Below are 22,517 nucleotides of genomic sequence, written 5' to 3'. Positions count from 1 at the left end.
TTTGGCCTTAAACCTTAACTTTATATCAATAAAACGACAACAGACAATGAACAGGCCTCTTTCGCCTTTAATCTGCATATCACGTTTATTACTGAAGCGATGTTTTCAGATAGACACAGCGCCACCGCTTTATATATATATATGTGTGTATGTACTATAATATATTTATAATGTCCCGACGACATGATGCATAAATGGAACACATGTAAATGGCAAGAACGCACTAAACGCTGCCGGGGTGCATTAAATAAAATATTTCCAAGAAGTCCTTGTTTGTAGTAATTGAAGAACGGCAGCGTAAACCATATTGGGCACCTTTGTCAATTTCATGTGACACTCAAATAGCAGTTGCTGCAAAATGAAGAAACGCGAAACAATAAAAAAATCAGACTGATATCTGTTGACGTAACAAAAACGAATAATGTTGAATCTGTAATGCTTGGATTTTGTTTATATCTGTAATACATAAATTTTATTTAAACTGGTAATATGTGAATTTTTGAATTGGGTGAATTAAAAGGGTTCTTGGACAACGCCCAAATCTTAAGGTATTCTCGGGTGCCTTAAATCCCTCCAAACGCATAACAACAATACACCGTTAAAGAGCCAATTTGCACACGTCCCGGAAACAGCCTAACATCCGTCGCGCCCAGTCGCCTTGTTTATTGCGCTCTAAGGTGCGCACAGCAGTCGCGTATCAGCAACGAACGTCTTTCGACGTCACCTGGCGATAGAGCCTTTGTCGTCGTCGTAGGTTGCGTTATGCGGCCCGTTGTGCGGGCTTAGCGCCGTCTCGACAGATTGCTGTGGGTGACCGCGACCGCTCACCCCGTTTCTCCCTGCGTACTTGCTCTGCTTGCTCGAACCCCCTCCGCCCTCTTCCACGTTGAACTCGGCGTCGCGTCGAAGCGACGAGAATATGTCGCCGCTGCTTTTCGTCTTGCCCTGCATAATTCAAACCCATATGGAATAATCGTTAAGACATCCTTGCCTCTTCGCAGATCTATAAAGGGAACGGATATGACACGACTGGCGTCGAACGGCAGTCCTAATTCGATGATCGAACCAATATAGATTTCGCAAGGCGACGCCTCCGCTTCTTATTTTTTTTCACGTCTTGTGAATAAGGCATATGAATCATGACTGAATATAGTGTAGGCCTAAAGAGGGTTTAGGCAGATTTAGGGTTAAAGGTACGATGCCTGTCCGTCACACAACCACTACAAACGACAAAACAACTTAAACACAATATAACTTAAAACTGTTGTTTTAAACATTTACGTTTTCAAAGTATAAAACAACAATGTTTTAATAGATAATGCACAAAACACATTTCTCGCATTTCTCGAGTTGTTAGTTAGGAAAACAGTAACTTTACAAACCTTTCGGGTCCAGTACTTCTGTCTGATCTTTGGCCAGTCGACAACCTGTTCCAAAGTGGTGTTTCGCGAACCCAGCTCGACCGGGTAGGTCTTGTTTCGACCCATGTCGTCCGATTCTCGGGTGTCCAGTGTGCCCATCGAAGAAAGGTCCTTTTCATTATTTGTAAGATTAAAACAAGGCAGTAAAAGGCTATACCACAAGTGTTAAAGCATTGATATCCGTATACGCTATGAATAAGGAAGTATAGACCAGTGCTTTTCAACCGGGTGTATTATACACCCCAGGGTGTAGCAGAATTCTTTAAGGTGGTACCACATTGGTGGGATGTACAAGATACCCCATTACAATAAAGTTATGATCAGGTATCATAATAAATAAACAGATTTATTACCAAACTGACTGGAGTGTACATAATACATGGCACTATGTATTTAAACGTACGTAGCTTGTACGATACTATATTCTATTTGTAACATCCTAACCAAATATGTCTCTTGATAAATCATTATTGTTGGGGTAAGTTCTTCATAACGGTTAATAGTTCTTTTTGCAGTACAACAGGTTGTATTTTTCTAAGTTCAGTGCATTACGTGAACTGAGGTGTACAAGTTCTACAGTAAAGGTAGAAGTGTTTACTGTTCCGAAAAAGGTTGACAAGCACTGGTATAGACTGATTTCCAATGTTTGTTTAAGAGCGTCAGACAGAAACAGTTTTATTTGTCTGGTCAAACACAAACTTAGTTCAGCATTACATGGTTGGCTCCCTTCCAGTTGTTGTGGTTGGCGATGACGCCATACGTGTCGTCATAGCGTCGCGTTGCGTCATCATCCTCTTCCGTGTGGTCGAGACCCGCGTCACACGCACGACCTTATTACACAAAAGTTATTCTGTTTGCTTAATGGTTTTAATGATAAATCTATTCTTTTGTGTAATGGTTTCCATTAGTGGATCTAGCCTTGTTCAGTCTAGGTCGAAGCAATGTGGATGCAAAAACAACTAAACAAGAGAAGTTTATCACCCTGCAAGTTGGATAAAAAAGATGCAAACTTTTTGTTTTTCGGAAAGAATAGAGGTTTTCATTATTTTTATAGTTTTGATTTTACCAGACTTGTCTATGACTCGGCACATATGCCATAATTACTTTAATTTAATTTTGTTAACTTTGAAGTGGAGTAGCAAAAAGTTTACTAGGTTTGCAATGAAAAAAATTAGGTCTTTGACGAAAAATTTAAGATCAACCTTTTTAAGATCAAGTCTTGGTTTAGTTTTACTAGCTACATACACAAAAATCTTATTTGGTAAGATAGCATATTTATTAGTCCTGTCAGGTTTAAAACAGAGGTCAGCAACCTATACGCCATGCGGCCTGATCCGGCCTCCCAATGAAAATCATCCGGCTTGCCACCTCATATTACAATCTTCTGCGTATTTCATATTTTTTGGGCTATTTTAACTATACGTATATGTGAAACAGTTTTGCGCTTGTCGCAAATTCTTTTTATGTTATGTATTCATAGTAGGTTTGTTATTTACGAAATATTTTCAGATCAAAGGCGCCAATCGTGCAGTAGCCTACACATCTTGAAATTATCAACAAGGAAAGTTTCACTACTTAATGCATCTAAATGCATTTTATTGCGCTTCGCACTACATTGTGTTTTTAAAATATCTGAACATCGATAGATTAACGGCCCTATTGCTTTATAAACTAGATTAGTGAATAAATTTATCGTGTATTTTAATTAAAGCTTTTCATTGTGAATGATCGCCCTCTTAGGTCATCTCTTGGTTAACAGTTGTTATTATAAAATACTTAATAACTAAACATTTTGCCTTTCTGAGTTATGGGTTTGTCCCGCAACAAGAAAAAGTTTGCTGAACCCCGTTTTAACGTAAACTATATAGATTAGGTTAAACCCATTTTGCCGATGCTAACCTTTATGTTTGACACATAATTTAAGGTAATGGAAGGCGGTTATAAATATGTTGACAGGAGCCGGCGAAAGGCTGCTTTTCTTCATGTTTCGAATCAGCTTTGCCCGTCCAAATTTCCACTCCGTGTCCGATTGCGCCTGAATTAAAATGCAATATTAGTCTATTTCATAATAACTTTACATTTCTGATGATAGCAGGGTTTAATCTTGTTTGCTAAACAAAATGGTGTTTAAATAAATCCAGGAAAATTCTAAAACATAAATAAGTCCCCTTTTAAAATAAAAATCGATTTTGTGTTTAGAGCTTAAAAAGGATGATAAAGTAACAAACGTAAAAAAAACTTTCAAAATAAGTATAATATTTTGTTGATATACGAGAAGTTAAAATATTACTATACCAATACAAAGTTTAAATGTATAGCAAATATATATCCATGTGTGATCACACCTGAATGCGTTGATAGGTGTCGGACATCATAGCGATGAGCAGGTTAATAAGAACGATGAGTGTTATTACGTGATAAATCCCAAACACAATTTGCACCAAGTAAATGGTAAAGGTTGGACTTCGGTTTATGGGTGGCAAGTTGTCCGGCTCGATTAGACCGAACAAGGCGAAGAACAAAATTTGAAAGGTGTCCAGAGGGTTCAGTAGCCGCGCCTCACCAGTAACTTCGCCTGAAAACAAAGTTTTTGTGAATGCTAATGTGGAAAACTTTGCCTTCCCTACCCGCTTCAAAAAGCTTTAGATTAATAAAGTCCAAATATTAGAATAAATTACATTACTCTTCTGTAGTTATAAAATTTTAATTTTTTATGTACACAGTAACATGGCGTCATTCCCGGATAAAGATTACTACTCGAGTAATTGATTGACGCACACACTTAAAAAGATAACCATAACACACCTCGATTAGTTTGTATTAGACTGCATGCTCTTTATTAAGGGTTTTGTAAAGTAAAGTCTCAGAGCGAAAAGTATATACATATATATACCGTACTTCATTTCATATTACAGAAAACGGTGTATCTGAAATTTAAAACCATCGGCAGCAAGTTTCGGCTAGTCGATCACTGTTCCGCTAACGCATAATAAAACTCAAAGTTTAAAAACCCGACTAAAACCACGATCAGACATTTGCTATCTAAAGGATTATGTATTTTGTGTATACTGCAATCGTCAGTTCCTAGAAGTAAAGTAGGCCTAAACACATACAAAAGTTATGCACTTATGTATTATTACTTTAATCTGTATATATTATTACTTTGTTATATGTATTTTACTTTACTTGTAGGAACTGACGATGACAGTTTAGGCGAAAGATATATTCCTAAAAATGTTTGATTCCAGTTTTACTCGGATATTTAAACTTTGAGTTTTATGTCATTTTATATTCTTATTTCTTACCGACAATGGCTGTCGTGTTGGTTGTGTAACTGAACACAGGTTGATATACGGCAGCAAGCATCATTGTGAAGGCAACCTAAAGGTTAAAATAGATTTGTCTTTTATTTGTTAAGTTGAAGGCATTCTAACTATGGCGCCTTTTGCATACTAACAATCCACGCATGTCATAGGTTTCCTGTTTTGATTTAATTACAATACCTTAATCCTTAACATTTTATTTAAACTACGCGCGGACTGTGCAAAATTCCACGCATGAACGATTAAAGGAGCAATCAGTCTCTTCACTGAATTTGTTTTGATAGAAACACGACACCTTATGTGCTGTTTGTTGCGACACCTCCAAGGGTTAATACAAGGCCTAGTTAATAATTTAGACGGCAATAAAGCTCACGTAAAAAGATTATAAATACAAAATAGTAAGTTTTTATTTGCGTGTTTAAAGTTTAACCTAGACCTAAACTTGTTGAAAGATATAGTTATATGTTGGCTAGTTCCAGTAATGTACAGAATGAGACCAAACAAAAAAGTCTATTCTATGGAGAAAGGCAACAGGCAACTTGCTTATTTCACAGTGTTTACTATAAATTGCGTACTTTGTTAACAGTTCAACCTATCGTGTTACTAGAATTAAAACAACAATTAGCCTACTTACGATAAACATGAGGACGATTACACCGAACTTGATGAGGTCGTTTAAGAGGCCTTCGATGATGATTGTCCACGGTCCAAAAAGGTAATGAAAACTAAAAGTAAGTCTGAGTTAATAGAATGAAGCTACATTGTTAAAAGACACCAAACCACATGTAGCAAAATATATTTAAATAGTATATCAGTTCTTACATTATATATTCCGTAAAACACGGCGTCTGTTAACACCTTGTAATGACAGAAAAACTGGCTAAATATATCACAATATTAAAATAAATGCACCCTTAAAAATTGTTAATCAACTCTTCGGGGCAATGGCGTCCAACATTAAAAACAGAATTACTCTTTAAAGTTGCAAGGTTCTTGTTTGTACCCACCTTAAAAACTCAAGTAATTGCACAAACGCGAAAGTCATGGCTGTGGAGAGGAACATGTTGCGAATGTAAATGATTTCCAATCGGGTATCCAGGTCCGTGAAAACGAATGCAATAAGATGAACCACAATGGCGATTGCGCAAAGAGCAATAACAATGGTGCGGATCTATACAAAATATACTTCACTATATAGGCGTTCTTATGTCTATATAGACAAATTTATATAAAACAGTTGTCGATGTGGAGCATAATGGTTGGAGGTTGTAGCCAGCCGTAATAAGAATATCAAAGCCCATACAGAAGTAGGTATCATTTTGAACGTTTGAAATAACTCATGATTCATTTTCAACATAGAGAGAAGGCACTGCTAGTAAGTTTATATCTACAGCTGAGGCAGACGTCAGAAAGAAAGAAACAAAGAGAGTTACACTATCTAAACCGGGTAGTGCTGCGGTTAGAAGTTAGGTCGCCGATAGCAGATAAGGCCATCCACGTGATTCACATATTAAAAAGAAAGAGTTGTCGACGTGTCTACTAAGAATTAGATCGTTTTGCGAGTAGTATGGAAAACTTAAAATATTCCTTACCCTTCCAATTCCAGTTCTTCCGCCGGGTCCCGTTATCTCGTTAACAAGCACACCCGACACCCAAATCAGTAACAACCATTCGTTCCACTCAGGAATAAGGTCGCCTTGCAAATATATCGAAGTCAGTGGAATAGCAACAGTGATGACGAAAAGAGTAACCTGTTACAAAAAAACAACAAAAAGCTTTTTAAATTCACAATGGCAAATTAGATTCGAATAAAGTGCGAATGACTTAAATAAATTATAGACATAATCCCTAATTTTATGTCTTTGAGAAAAATGATTTGACTGTGACTTAAGTATTTTCATTGCAACTTTTTGGTAAAGTTATTTACTCGCTTTAGCGTATTGCACTTTACTTGTTCATTGTTTTTTGTTGTAACATAACTAAAATAGAGCTCAGCATCAGAAAGATTAAGTTTAGCATATTTTTAAACGCCACTGACTTGATTTGGACTTGACCTTGGCAACTGATGACTTTACTTGGAATTAAGTCATTTGGAAAAGACTTGTTTAACACAGTGGTGTTTAAGGTCTGTAATAGTTTAACTTATCCATTTTTGTTTTACAATTCAGCTCTCCTACGATTGAATCCTGCAATTGAGGCGACAACTCACCATGTAAAAGTGGCTGACAAGCGACACAATAAACTTGATAATGGGAATGCGGCTCATTCGATCGTGGAGTGGCAGGGAGAGAAAGAGCCAGACAAGAGGAATAAAAAGGATAACGAAGAAAAGAAGAGCAAACTTCCAGTCCGACCAGCTCAGGCCACCAACCTGTGTACGACCAAAGAGGTATCAGAGTTAGAGTAGGGTTACGTGGGACTCTACCAGTGGTTCTCAACCGGTGTACCGCGCTATTTCTAATACCCATGAGTGGCAAGAGATATTTAAGAATCCTTGGGAATCTGATTTTTGCGCAACTCTTGGAACTCTTTGTGTAGGATTAGAGTGGACTAAATTTAATTAAAACTTCCTACGTTGGGCAGAGTTGACGAGTGTTGTTTCAGTTCCGTTTATTGTGACATTCTAGTGATTTAACTACGGAAAAAATCTTGTATAGGTGTGCCGCAATATATTTCTGAGTGGTGCCGCAAGCCATAAAAGGTTGAGAACCACTGGACTATAGCAACTATACAAAGTGACTACAGGCACTTTCTCTGCATTTTTACTTGCTTTTTTATGTTGTTTTTACAGCTTTATCTTTAGGTATAAATTTGTAGTGCAATGATTGCAAATAGACAGAACCGCGTAAAAGTTAAAAATCAATACAATTTAAGCGATAAACATTAAGTTCAACAACTCTGGCATTACACACAATTCTCAATACATTTTCGTCCGGAATAAGTGCAACTGGGTGGTTTTAATTAGAGCAAGCTGATAAGCATTGCATTGCCAGACGACAAGTAAATTAACTCTATGTCAAAGTGGCCAAAATCGACGGCCAAAATAAAATGAATGTTATCCTTGCACAACTTACCCATACATCAGACAAATACTTTTGCACGGCCGGGTGGGCGATTACATTTTTTTGTTCGCAATCAATAAGAACATCCAGGAAAGGCGTCTGCTTGTGGTCGGTCGCTTTCAGGATGTCGTTTGCCCCGTTCGCCGCACTGTGTTCAATAAACAGCGCGGCATTTAAGCTTTCCTAATGTTGTTGTTTTATTTTCCTAATCCGACTGACATTCAACCATTGGCATTCGCCATATGCATGGATGAATTGCCATCATGCCTTATACACTAGATTTTGTGACAAAATGCGATATTAGTAGGTTTTCCAACGCTAAGCCCCCCTTCCTCTTTTAAATGTAAAAAGTGATAAATAACTTATTGCTCGTGGCGCTGGACTTCGATGTACGTAAATAACACACACGGTTACCCATATTACGTGGTGTTCGTGATTTTTAGCAATAGGAAACAGAACCGGGCACTTGTGGCACCTTCTCCGCCAAAATTCGTATTTGCGTTCAGTTAATGGTAAATTGCCCATTTTGCTTTTGTTTAGATGCCACAAGTTTATGTTCAAAACTAGTTTTTAGCTTGAGCTTCTCAACGACTACGGTGAACGCCATTATTGTGTGTTGATCGCGCTTGAACTTATAAAGTTCAATATCTAAGAATTCAACCGTTGTTCTGGCTATTAACGTTGACCAACCTGCAAATCTCCAGCAAATCGACGGCCAGGTTCTCGCAGTAGTTTGCGCACTCGACCAAGTTCTTGGCCTGTTCTTTTTCCCTGTTGCTGGACAGCATGAAGGCCTTCGACAGTTTGGCGGCGGCGTCAATTGGCGCGGCCGAGGCCAGCACAAATTCCTCCAAGATGTCCATGTTTTTGGTCGCTGCGTCCGCCGCGGAAAGGAAGGACTTTTGTCTTGCCGAACCGCCGGCCGACGAGTGACCTCTTCCTGCTGATGCTGGCGACTTAGCGACCAGCATGAGGTCGCAGACGAAGGTCTTGTCGTTGATGAGTTTATACGTGTCGTGGTCGCACTTAATCAGGAAGCTGACGACATGCTGCTCGCAATATTTGTTTAACAAAATTTAGGATTTTGATGTTGTAGTTTAGAAGTGAAATGAAAATCAATGCCATGCCCATATACAAAATTTATCAACTCGTGACATTTTAATAATTGTCGATGTTGAAAGTTAATAAAGAACAACTAAACGTTCACAAAATCCTACATATTTCTGAATGAACTTTTTAAGCATTTAACCATATAAAATTAACATCTACTGGTATTTTTATCTGTAGTTTACAATCGTAGTTTCTGTAAAAATGTTTAGTTTAGACATCTCAAGATGTGGTGACTATTTCTAAGTTTGGTCGCTTTGTTTAGTGTTTTGTACATTTTTAAACTTAAATTTTCGTACGTAATGGCGTGAAGAGGCAGCAAATTGTATTGGGATTCTCTTGTCCTGTCTGGTTTCGTGTTTGGTCGAAGCCCCGGTCTCTGTGAGCAGCTTTACCATTCTCAGCGACCCGGATTTCGCTGCCAGATGAAGTGGCGTCATGCCATTCTGAACATGGACAATTTAAACACTTAGGTTAAGCGACAAAGTGCAACGAATGTCACATTCTTTCCAGTCTGTAAATAACAGGAATACACAGATGACGCATTTCACAAGACGTTATAATCACCGCGCAATATTTGAAAACGACATTGTTCCCGAAAAATTAAAAAGAAGGATTTAACGCTGTGTAGGCGAATGTAAAGTTTATTGCGACCGTAAACCTTATCTGGAATGTCGATGTCTGCTCCCTGTCCGATCAGCAGGGCGGCCATGTCCAGGTGACCGTAGGCTGCTGCGTAGTGCAGACAGGTGAACCCCTTTATATCGACGCACTTCAGCTGCGCGATTGACTTGCTCAGCAACAGGCCAACAACGTCAACATACCCGCTGTAGGCTGCAAGATGCAATGGTGTTGCTTTCTAGAAAATGATAAGATAAATATGGTGGGGGGGTCTTCAGTCTTCAATTAAAACTCTGCAAATAACAGTGCACTTAGTCTATCAATGCGCGTGGGTGTTTTAACAAGTATAACCTTAAAGTTTTAAATTTATATTAGTATTTAAAAAGAAAACACACCTTGAGGTGAGATAGAAACCAGCACAATACATTGAAAAATTGCCAATATGGTGGATAAAAGTGATTTACAAGTTATAAAAAATATAAACGCTTTCTTGGAGTTTCTTACTTGTACGGCAGTCGAGGCGTCGACGCTAACTCCCGGGTAATTGAGGATCATACGAACCAGGTTAACATGTCCAGACTGCGAGGCAAGGTGAAGCGGAGTAAAACCATACTGGAGGTAGTAAAATATCGCAATTAATAAACGTCATCTTCTCAGAACCACATTGGGCACAGTTATTAACCAGCCCTAACGCATGTACACGTAAAGCCTAATGGAAATTGATTACGAAGTATTAAATTCTGTCTCGAGCTAAAACATTAACTTACGTCCCGCGAGGCGTCTTTGGAACCCTCTATCATGATTCCAGGCTGTTGGCTTGGGTCAGCCGCTCGAATTCTGAGCAGCATTTCGCGGGCAAAATCTTCCTGTTTAGATTATAAAGTACCTTTAGTTAACTGAGAATCGCTAATTAGAGCAGCAACGGTGTTTGTTTAACGCAGGGGTTCTTAAACTGGGGTCCATGGACCCATATGGGTCGTGAACTAGTTTTAGGGGGCCCATGGAGTCCTAATTAGAAATTTAGTGCATATTTAGGCAATATTCATTTTTTGAAAGAAAAGAGCAGGATGTGTTTAAAAGTAAAACGTTTTAAAATATATTTAAATATATTCACTAAATATATTTAGACGTAATTTATACTATTTGTATTATGACGTAAGTTTATATGACGTCATCTCTAAGAATTCCTTGCCTAAACTGGTCCATGCAAAGCAAAAAATATTTTAGGGGTCCGCGGTAAAAAAAAGTTTAAGCACCCCTGGTTCAACAGCAAGTATGAAAACCACTACTGCTACTACGTACGTTTCCAGACTGGGTGGCAACATGCAGAACGTTGAAGCCAGTTTTGGAGCTGACGGTTTGCCATAAGCTGGTGAGCGGCAGGTTCATCTTGTCTTCGATCTTCACTTTGTTACTCACGATCACTTCGATAATGTTGGTGTGGCCGTATTTGGCGCTAAGGTGTAAAGCGTTCATGCCCTCCTGCACGTGAAGGTGATAAAGAATACTACAACCTGATTGTGGTACAGATATCCATTGTCGCCATTAAGGCCAGGCAGTCGCTATTGTATGACAAATGATAGGATTTATATAAATTTTTAAAGCCAACTTCTGTTTATATTTACTTCCAGTTCCATGTCACACATTATATTTGGTTTTGTCTTCCCTTGTTGTAAATAAATGCCAGTGAGATACATCTATAAAACTGTGTTTTGTTGTGCTGCGCACCAAAGCATGTCTTAAAACCAAATTTAACTATTGACACATAAGGTATGCTTAAATGTGAAGCGCATGACTTTCGCACCTGATCTTCGTCCATTGGATTTGCCCCATTTAAGATCAACTCCTGCACGACCTTGGCGTGTCCTTTACACGCCGCGAGATGAAGTGCGGTTTTGTTCGAGGTCTTAATAAAAAAAACGAATAAAGTTATGGAGTGGATTTAAATGCCTACAGTATTCAAGACGCGAGATTTGTTCACGTTGCTTATTTGCATAGCGAAACAAACGGTATATGCATTTAGGAAATATAAATATCAAGTAAATTGAAAAATTCGTAAGTTTGATTACATGATATAGAATGAATACAGTTACACAGTAATTAGACTTCAGATAAATTTCACGACTATAAACATAAACAAAACTAGGAAAGGCAAATTACTGTGAGCCGGAGCTAGTACGAATTTTTCGCAGTTTAAAAGTTATGTTGATGTGATACCGATACACTAACTGACGTGGCATGTGTTCACTTACTGAGTTAGTGGCGGTAGTTACGCTCTCTTTGTTGGAGTTAATGAGTTCCCGTATGACGGCTACGCTTCCCTTGGAGGCTGCAATGTGGGCGCAAGTCCACCCGCTCTTATTAGCCTTGGTCACCATGTCACGTCGGTGTCCCAGGAACAACTTGACCACGCTCGAGTGGTCGTTTTCGGCGGCCAGATGAAGCGGGGTTTGTCCATCCTGTTCGAAAATACCAACTTGGGGTTTTGTGCTCTAAAGCAGTGGTTCTCAATTTTTTTTTAGCGATGGACCTTTCAAAATTGAAATCATCCCAAAATGTAATTACGACAAAAGTATGCAACTAAAAGACTTAGCTTTCAAATACAACTGGTCTTAAATTTTAAGACTTAAACGAGCTGTAGCCTACTTTTAAACAGTTGGGCAAAACACTTGCAGCATTGTGACGTATGATAAAGGCTACTCCAAGGCAAGTCAGTTTATCGAGAGTGAGAAACTACGCGATAATACCAATTAAGTAATTTAGTCTTAAGTAGCTTAATTGGGTGACTTGTTTTACTTTATCTGTTCTACTAAACGCAAATTCGCCTGTTTTAGCAAGGCAAATGTAAATTGTTGACAAATGACTTTGAATTTTGGATGTTTTTTTTGTTCCTGCTATACATAGTCGGCAGGCTACTCCCAAACATAGAATAGTGTTTGTTTTCTTACGTTGTCCACGGCCTCCACATCTGCACCGGCGCCCAGCAAGGTACTGCAAACGTCGAACTGTCCATCCTCGGCCGCCTTGTGAAGAGGAGTTTTCTTGTCCTGGAATGCGACAAAAAGACTCATAGCTGAAATAATAAGTGAGGCCTAAATCTAGGTTCGAGGTTCGTTTGCTCTGTGACGCTCGTAAAAACAGTGGTGGACATCATGGAATTTTGTTAACTATAGTAAGGGGTTTTTTATTTTGTTTTTTTTAACCTGCAGCTGAATCTAAAAGCTTTTTGTGGCTATGCTTACCAGACTTAGCGCGTCAATGGCCGCACTCTGGTCTGTGCCGATGGGCCTCAGCAAACTCTGGACCAGCTTGTTGTAGCCACGCTGTGCAGCAAGATGAAGCGGCGTGAGACCAAGCTTTGTTTTGGCATTTACGAACGCTTTCTTCCTGATCAGCATGTCAGCTATCACGTGGTGTCCGTTCTCCGCCGCCAGATGCAGCGCGGCCTTGCCATTCTGCGTTTAATTGAATAGCGCATTGGGTATCACAGAACGTGTTTTTTGTTTCTAATTACTTAATATTTTGATTCAATGCATACGTTTAACCCTAACTTAACTAGTATGAAATTTTATACACAAATGCAATCTTTATTACTGTCAAAAAAAAAACTTTGCTTAATAAAAATTGTACCGGAACAATTTATCTGTGCGATTTGGGCATGAAATCTTGGATATGTGAAACTCTAAAGTTCGTGGGGGCGAATGCGTACTGACCTCGTCAAATACGTCGACTCGTGCGCTGTGAGTAAGCAGAATATCCACAGATGCCTCGTGGCCTTCGTCACTGGCAAACAAAAGAGGCGACCAGCCATTCTGAAAGCAAGAAATTATTGTTGTATAGAGTGCCTTTAATCACAATCAGGACGATAGTTCAGAGCCTTGCCAGGATTTAAAGCAAACCCAACAAAGTCATTTTAAAGTCCATACACAGTTATTAAAGTATTATGATGATCATTCACCTTTGCCTGTCGGTTGATAATACTTGGCATTTTTTGATGATTTTTGCCGATGTGGGTAAGCAGTACTTGAAGCGATTTGTCGTTGCCAGATCGTCCACAATAATGTAGAGGAGTTTCCTAAAAAAATCCATTGAGTATATTTTGTGGTTTTATCTTTTATTAATGCTTTTTGGAAGACGAATTTTTTCCGGATAAAAAAACCCCAGAAATTACAACAATTAAAGTACCTAAAAAAATGAACTTGACTTGCTCGTGTGACATTCACCTGCGTATACTTGGTGCAGAAGTTAACGTCGCCACCATATTGCAGTAGGTAAGAAACGATTTGCAGTTCCTCGCCTTCAGTATTTGCTCTGTCTGACGTTAGCTCTGCTGCCAGGTGCATAGGAGTTACTCCTTCCTGTATAACATGCTTATTGGCAAATGTTCGAGATTGTTTTATACATACACCTAATATAATTGTGGAACAACTAAAAATAAGAGCATAAATAAGTTAAACTAAATGGATATATTTGCACCACATTGGAGGTTTAGGGCGAACGAAACCGATTTTCACTCTCTAGTCTAAAGCCTTTCTATACTAAAACGCCTTTAAAAAAATGTTAAATGCAAGTTAAACAGGCTACAGAATAACAAGAGGCCAAGTTATCGGTTTCTGATATGTAACTGAGCTATTACATTCATTGTGCAACTTGTTTAAGCAAAGGCAAATCGCAAACCGCGGGCGCAACACAAAAGCTGGCTCTCACGGTCCGCGCAGACGCGATAACAAGTCGACTTACAGCGTTTTCCATGTTAACACACATGGTTGCCTCGTATCGCGAGTACTTCGTCTCCAGGAACTGGATCATGTGCTGAACGATCTCCCATCGACAGTGGCGGACCGCCAGATGCAGCGCGTTCTCGCCTGCCTGAAAACCACCAACACCATATGCTAAGATAAACAGCTTCGAGTAAGTTAGTGTTGCTGTAAACAAGTCATTCGTGCAATTGGCTTCAGTTAAGTCTTTTGTAAACGATGATTTTGAAGCACTTCGGTTAGGCAAGTGGTTCTCAACCGGCACACTGGGGTGCTATTTCCAACGCTTAAGGCTGCCGAGAGGTATTTTGAAATCTTTAGTTTTATTTTTGCTGTTATTGCGAAGCCTTTCACTCTTTGTGTATGATTAGAGTACAATAAATCAAAATATAATTCCTACAGTACTTAGAGTTTATTTGTATTGTTCCAGTTTCGTTTATTTATAGTAAACAACTTAACATTATACTGAAGTACTTAAGGAAAATCCTGGTAGAGGTGCCGCAATATATATATATATTTTTTTTTTTGGGGGGGGGGGGGGGTCATAAGCCATAAAAGGTTGCGAACCACTGAGTTAGGCCTATGTCTTATACTTTATTCATTGTAACATTTGGCACGTAGGTAATGTTGTCATACTAATTTAGGTTAAACAACTAAGTCCGAGTGTCGTTACCGTGATGTAAAAATGTCCCATTAGAAAACTAATTTCACCCATTGATACAACCATATCATATTTTTCGTCATACTTGTTTGCTCAAATCGCGTTTCGAAATAACCATAGAAAGCTGTTTACATTGATGTGGCCCGAAAAGTTTATAAGCTTGCCTTTGACTGTGTTCTTGAATCTCCGCCTTCTTCCAGCAGTAGTTTGAAGGACTTGAGGTTGCCCTTCCTGGCAGCCATGTGCACCGCTGTTTCTCCGTCTTCTCTTGCGCAGTTGGCGTCCGCTCCTGACTTGATCAGCATTTCTGCCACTTGCTCGCCTACATTTAAAACAAATGCAAATTTTGCCGCCCCTGAGCTTCTATGATTAAACCCTAAAAGTTTAAGGATGTTTCTATGAAAATTAGTTCCCAATACTGCCCACAAAATTTCGTCATATACGAGTTTGAGACACTATATTACCTTTTTCTTTCTATGGTTTACAGCATAAGGGTTTGAATATATTTTCACACGGGAAAAGTCAAAAAGCCGCCATCCCTTTCGTTTGCGAATGCTTTTATCTAACGTGCTACAATACTTTAGACTTTTTTTGTATGCCTTTCATTAATGTATCCTAGAGGGCGCAATGAGGAAAAGTAAATTTTTCGTCATGCCCGAGACTTTTTGCTGCACTGTTCACCTATAAAATCACAGATCATAAATAAGAACATGTACGTATACGGTTAAACCAACCATTTCTTATCAGTTTTACGCCTACCGTCAGAAATTTGTGCAGCCAGGTGAAGCGGGGTCTCTTGTTTATCTCCTCCTTTCATTTGCACCGGGGCCCCGAATCCGAGCAGCATTTGTACCACCAGGGGGCGGCAGTGTTGTACGGCAACGTGGAGAGCAGTTAGTTGGTCCTACAACCGAAAAGCTTTTGTTTTACTTTTAGAAAAAAATTAGGTTGATATTACTCAATTGATATTTTTATATTGACAGAAAAAAAAACATTTTGAAATGTTTTACAACATGTCCGCCTTACATTGAATGCCTGTTTCTTAGAGTAACAGTATTTTACTGCTGTAAACTGTTATTTATACTAACTTTGGTTCTTCCGTCCACATGAGCGCCTTTCATTAGTAAAGTTTTCACAACTTCTACGTGATTGTTCTTGGCAGCAGAATGCAAACAAACCGCGCCTATAACCAAACAGAAAAACAGAGATTTCAGGCACGACCGAATTGGTTATTAAATTTGAAATGGATACAAGTCTGTGGATGTAATGATACATTTAACCCACTTGTTTATATCTAGCTGGAATCGAGTTAACGGGATACGATGCAGTATGTTTATTTTACTAAGAACACAAGTCTATCGAAGAGCATACAAATCTTTTGAAGAAAAAATAGCAGTGACCGCCTCTTTTAACTTTAAAATCGCGCGAAAACAGGTCAATGTAGGTATATCTTCTAAATGACTTTCGTTTAGTAGTCAACTAGTAGTAGTTGTCTCTTAAACCACTAGTCATTCTACTAATTGACTTACCAGTCTTGTTTGGCATGTGAAGGGGAACACCTCGTTTCAGAAAAGCCAGGGCCGTTTGCGGGTGGCCACATTCCGACGCTATGTGCATCAACGTACTCCCATCCTATAGCAACAGCAAAAATAAACATTGGAATGGAGCGAAATTTGCGTTGTTTTTACTAACGGTGGCCAGTCTGTAATGCTATAACATCTTACCTTGGTACGACGAAGAACGGACTTTGGGAATTTATCTGCTAAATATTCAACAACTGCTGTGTGACCTGTAAAACAACCAAGCAAACTTACAATTGAACCAAACAAAAAATGCTTATGTTGTTCGGCCATGCAGACTAATAGTGTTCGCAGTTTGAGTTGGAAGCGCTGTGAGATGTCGAAACATGCCGTGTCAATGTTATTTTGTGTTACTTTAGCACAGGGGTCGGCAACCTACGGTTCGCCAATAATTTATCCGGCCCACCGCCTCTTAGACAAATTAGGCACGAGACCATTTCTCACACCTTTTAACAGTTTTAAATAGGTAAATAGAATTTTTTTCTAATTTTCAGTATAGGCCAAGTATGTTTATGTTTCCAAAAATGTTTTGAACTAGTTTAACAAATAAACTTATCGCGTTAAAGTTATTTTAATATACCTTTCATTGTGATCGTATGTTTTAAATACACTTTTCATTGTGATCGGAGCTAAATACATTTTTTAAGAAAGTTTAAAAGTTACTAGTTTAATGAAATAATGCTCGGTTCGAACTTATTGCGGTCCGCAGAGACCTTTTGCGTTTGTTTTTTTGGCCCGCGACTAGGAAAATGTTGCCGACCCCTGCTTTAGTACTTACTACTTGTGGATTTTTCCGTTAGTCCTCCGTTTTCTAACATCGACAGATGAGAAATGTTAAGAGTTATTACAAAACTTATCGCTCAAAATGTATTACTTTTTAAAAACGAACCACTGCTAAATTTAATGGTTGAACTGCAACATGAAGTTCCACCATAAACGGTAAAATTAAGAGAAAGCCATATTTCTTTGAAACAAATTAGAATAATTTTACCTTTGACAGCTGCAATGTGTAGAGCTGTTCTTTCAAGGTGGTCAAGAAGGTCTGGATTTGCCTTATGTGCGTAAAGGCAGTCAATAATTAGGATGTCACCCATCAAAGCGGCAATGTGTAAAGCTGTAGTTCCCTCTTTCTGTACAAGTTACAAAAATAAAGTACATTCATCGTAATGATATCAACTCAATTTGTTTTGTTGACAGATTTAATCAGATGAAACGAAAACGCATGTCTTATTAATAGCAAACTGTATAGTTCGTACTAATTTATCATTGTATTTGATGGCTTATATAAACATAAAAGCAGTCCGATTGCATATCTACACATTGGCATGAATTCACTACATACTTCAGTTATCCTAATTATACTAAAACACTATATGAACCATAATACTAAAACACTATTTAAAACACAAACCCAAGTAACCCATACACAACAAACTAATAAGCACTGTTTTGTAAACATACAAAAGTGTTAAGGGCGCATTTACTTATAAGCGGGCTTTTTCGGTCAAATTCTCCAGTGATTTCTAGATGTGAATTAAGAAGTGTCAATGGCATGTTATTAGTATCACCGAAGACTTTCAGTAACCGTGCCCAAAACCCGCCGGGAAAATTCAACCCGCCACACACAACGAATAGAGTTACAGCATTAGCAGGCAAAACGGCGCTTCGTACATTCTGCACGTTGACGAGCGCTCCCTTCTTGCAAAAGAGCTTGACCATTTCGGCGTCCCGTTTATCGCAGGCCATGTGCAGGGCGGTGTGGCCGGTGACCGGATTCTGGTAGCGCAACTGCTCTTCGGCGTACTGACTGAGCAGGTCGCGGTAGGCTCCTTGGTTGTTGGCGTCGATGGCGTGGAACAAGGCGATGTTCCCTTCCTGTTGGGAGTTCATATTTTGCATCGTGTTTAACATAGTGCCTATATCATTTCCACTTGGATCCTTCATGAATAAGCCCGTATAGCCAACTCAATATAATAAAAAACTATATTTTTTTCAAATAAATTTGAAGTTGCTTTCAGTATATCGTTGGAAAGAAAAAGCAGGCCCTACACTAGATTTTATTTTTTGCTAGAGCTGCCTATAAAAACCTAATCTCGTTTGTACGGTTACAGCCCTTAAATTATAACCATAACTAATTGCTACCTATTAACAAAGTGTAAAACATATTCTACCAATAATATTAATTGTGTGTTTTGCGAGTTCTCGTTAATTTGTTTTGTGTACGTTGCTTGAAAAGTTCGTTTCTACGTCGTCGGCGCCAGCTTCAAACGAAAGCGGTTATTTAAGTGTTTATTTTTCGTTTCCAGCTGTAGGGGCTGTATGGGCAAACTCACTCAAATTTTTCCCCAAACCTACACAAAAACCCAAGCCGGACAGAAAACACAAACGACTGCGTTGCGATCTCTATCAATCGGCGGAGAATGAAAGGAAAGTGTTTACCCATCGACGCCGGCTTAAGGCTGCTGGTGGCCCTGTGTATATCATCAGCTGTTTGTCTTCCCACCCAAGTCTTGGGCCGCGAAGCGAACAACTCGACGCCAACTCATGCAAGCGTTTTTGTTGCTTTCGGGCGTGGCAGTGAAAACTAACGGCGATACCGAGAAAGTTTGACCACGAAGCATAATATGTGGCCTACCCAATCAGGATGAACATCAAAACAAACTAGAGTCTGTATCTACCGCCACAAATAGGTCCACTTGCCATTTACCAGAAAGTTAACTTTATTTTCAGAGGAGAAGTAGCCTTTACAGTACATCTTTGTTGGAAGATTAACGCTCGTAAAATGTATTTTTACCTAATTTAAAAATGGTAAAATTCTTTTTAGGTATCTGACTGAAAATTCGTATGGGCACAAATGGCGTATGAGTACAAATCAATTTAAAAATTAAAAATGCAATAAAAAGTCAACCCAAAAAACATGTAATAAAAAGTAATAGACATAGAAATAAAAAGAACAAGATTCTTTCAGAAAAAAACTGACAAAAATGAGGCCACTGTCGGCAAAAATTGCGACTAAAAGCATGCTTCAAGCGTCCGACAATCCGATTTGTTTATACGCCATTTTACGATGTGCGACGAGGGTTGTTGACTTGACTTAGCCGGTAAGAAGCTAGGTTATCGGACTTCAAAGAAAATAGCTTCGCGTTGGTAAGTTTGCGGTTTATCGTTTGGCGCAATCTCAGATAGAAAATGTGTATTCCATTACCACAACGGAGCTGCTATCCTCTTGGATTTAGTTGGTGTCTGCCAACCACTAGAAAAGGCAACTAAAACCGACTGAAAGCACTCTTAACTACCATGGAAATTACTTATACGTGTTCGGGGTAAAAACAGGGCGAAATAGTTTAATAGTTATTCCAGGTGATGACTTTTGCAACCCATATAGCAAATTGAGCTATGCGATAACTATACTTTGATCCAATAGTATTAAGAAACAATGTCGCAGCCGATAGCTCACAGAAAGTCGAAAGTTATATTTAAAAACTCATCCGCTGTCCGATAATATCTAAATACCCTTTGTTCTTATAATGCCAGTAAACTACCTTTCGCGTGTTTTGTATTGGTTAATTCCAGAAAGGGAGCTTATCAAATTGCATTTATTTTTCGATAAAAGTTATTCGATAAGATCATTAAGACAGGTATAAAAAATGGAAAACAATACTAGTTTTTAGAAACTACAATACTAAATCCATTTATTTGATTAAATCGACATCAATCTCTGTTACAAACGTCCAAGCAATAGTTTACGCCACCATCGGTTGACTTATTCGCTGTCGATGGTGTGAGCTATTCCAGAAATGTTTTTAAACAGCGAAATATGTCAATTTAGTCGAATATTGTGACTTTGGCCTTTTTTGATCAGGTCCAAATATAAACATAATATAGATTTAAAACTAAATATATACACTCCTTACCTCATCTGGCTCGAGCCTTTTCACTTTTGGCGTACTTCGTAAAAGTGTTTGGGTAATGGCGGCCGAATTGTTGCCGGTCCGAGCGCAAGCAATGTGCAGTGGCAACTGTTGCTTCTCCTTTATTAGCAAAAACAGTTTAACGAGAGTATTTTAAATCGGAAAATAAACATGTACATTGCACAGTGTTCTCACCCCGCCCTTAAGGGTTAGGTCAGCCTTTTTCTTAATAAGGAGATTGACGATGTCCTCTCTTCCAGATGCGACGGCAAAGTGAATGGCGGCTTGGCCGTCCTGGATAAATACATCAAAATAAAAGTTTGTTTTATAATTTTGTGCGGAGCATTTTAAACGGGTTTGTGATACAATTGCCACTCTATACTCACATTCGGTCCAATAATAATTTGTGTTGTCATTGGGAAGCGCTAGCATTTTGGTAAGAAAAATAGTCGCACAGTACTCGGACTAAATATCGGTTAAGAGACAATAAAACATAAAGTTAAGGGGGTTATTTCAAGGCATATAACGTATTTTAAGCAATGTAGAGTACATTTGTTAACGATAAGGAACATAATGAGAAGTCAAAAATATTGACGTTTCATTAGTGATACCAAACAGACATTTTTTATGTATTTGGGTCATTGCGAAATTGCACCATCACCCGGAAATTCTGGAACGAATGATTAAGTAGAAAGAAAATATTTGCTTAATCTTTGAAATGCCCCTGTTTTTTACAAAGCCAATATTTGAACGTCCATTACAATTTGACAGGTAAATTGTGCATTCTATACCACGATATGCGTGACTAAGTAAAACGCTACCAGAAAGCGTGTGCTATATAGAAACCCGTATACAAAATAATAAGACATACCAGAAAACGTTTGACATGTTTAGGTCTTACAGTTCCTGTGAGAATTTATGCAAGTTAAAGAAATGGATAAACCCAAATTACACGTTTCAAATAAAAATATATACGCATGTGCGCATATAATGTTATCAATAAGCATTTCCGAAGGCAGGGTGTATCCTGCTCACTATTCAGTATTACCACCTGATTTACTGCGTTATTGTATGCCAACATTTTTATGTAAAACAAACATTACTGTTAAAATGCCGTTCTCTTTAATATGAGCATGAAGGTATAACGGATAATAAAAAATAAATGTGAATTGAGTATTCTTGTCGAAGGTAGGCTAGTATTTATAAATTGGCTTTCGTTGCCTATTTATATACGTGTTGATAAAGTTAGTTCATCACTTTATAGCTTTTTCCGGTCACCTACATTTACAAGATATAATTCTCATAATAATTAAATTTGTATAATTCTCTAAATCGACGGTTTTTAACCTCATGCTGCATTAGGAAAGAAACAACAATTTATACAACACAAACAAAACAAATGTAAAACTTACCCTGGCCCTGTCGTTAACGTTGACTCCCATATCAAGCAAACGTTCGGCCACCACGATGCGATTGTCACGTGATGCAAGCATGAGAGGATTCATTCCGGTTTTCTAAAGTAACGATAAAAATCACATATAGTTTGAAGCTGTATTATAATGCGTGTTACTGCGTACCATAGTCAAGAAAAAATTAGCAAAAACTCTGTTTAAACTATTTTGTTTTTTACATTTTTTACACATTTATCTATGTTGTACTATTAACAGCAACACAACTTGTTCCACTCGGAAAAATATATTTTTCTCAAAATAATAGGTAAACATTCGGAGTTGACTAAATTTTCTGTGACGTAACTCCGTAAATTTCACGTAAGTCATGACTCCGGACAACACGTATTGACTTCCTATAGCCATGTGTAGGTCATACTTACATCATCAACAACAAACAGGCCCGGGTCAGCCCTTGCCATGTAACGCAGTGTTATCTCGACTTGCGTCCATTCGCGCATGAGCGACATGCGAAGCAAGCGACTGTTGGCGTCGCCCACCACAACATTACCAGCCGTGCTCGACCTAGACAGGTTGGGTGGATGCTGCTGGCTGGAAGTAACCGTGCTGCCTTCCGTGCGCGTGCTCTTAGTGGGCCCGGACACGGTGGAATAAGAGGACCCCGA

At 38.6% G+C, this 22,517-nt stretch overlaps 1 protein-coding gene across 1 annotated transcript; it reads right to left on the bottom strand.

The window, feature by feature from the left end:
- Window positions 1–86: 86 nt before the first annotated feature.
- On the bottom strand, window positions 87–22,342 carry LOC146147097 (uncharacterized). The gene is made up of 36 exons (XM_083388645.1): window positions 22,275–22,342; window positions 21,856–21,957; window positions 20,639–20,737; window positions 20,447–20,563; window positions 18,204–18,407; window positions 17,524–17,662; window positions 16,677–16,741; window positions 16,482–16,584; window positions 16,041–16,135; window positions 15,712–15,856; window positions 15,117–15,274; window positions 14,275–14,403; window positions 13,758–13,892; window positions 13,493–13,609; window positions 13,248–13,346; window positions 12,777–12,989; window positions 12,483–12,581; window positions 11,787–11,993; window positions 11,339–11,440; window positions 10,837–11,016; window positions 10,302–10,400; window positions 10,039–10,146; window positions 9,575–9,772; window positions 9,213–9,359; window positions 8,497–8,855; window positions 7,819–7,954; window positions 6,954–7,115; window positions 6,337–6,495; window positions 5,752–5,915; window positions 5,379–5,469; window positions 4,727–4,802; window positions 3,767–3,996; window positions 3,321–3,456; window positions 2,136–2,251; window positions 1,383–1,532; window positions 87–945 (listed from the first exon to the last, which is right to left on the bottom strand). The coding sequence occupies exons 1-36, from the start codon at window positions 22,311–22,313 to the stop codon at window positions 721–723; spliced, it is 5,103 nt and encodes a 1,700-aa protein (XP_083244771.1). The 5' UTR covers window positions 22,314–22,342; the 3' UTR covers window positions 87–720.
- Between the last annotated feature and the right edge of the window lie 175 nt (window positions 22,343–22,517).

Source organism: Ascidiella aspersa, chromosome 4 (genome assembly GCF_963924565.1).
Source record: "Ascidiella aspersa chromosome 4, kaAscAspe10.2, whole genome shotgun sequence".
NCBI lineage: Eukaryota > Metazoa > Chordata > Ascidiacea > Phlebobranchia > Ascidiidae > Ascidiella > Ascidiella aspersa.
Note: the sequence above shows the minus strand (reverse complement) of the source record. Positions and strands in the feature narration are given on the sequence as shown.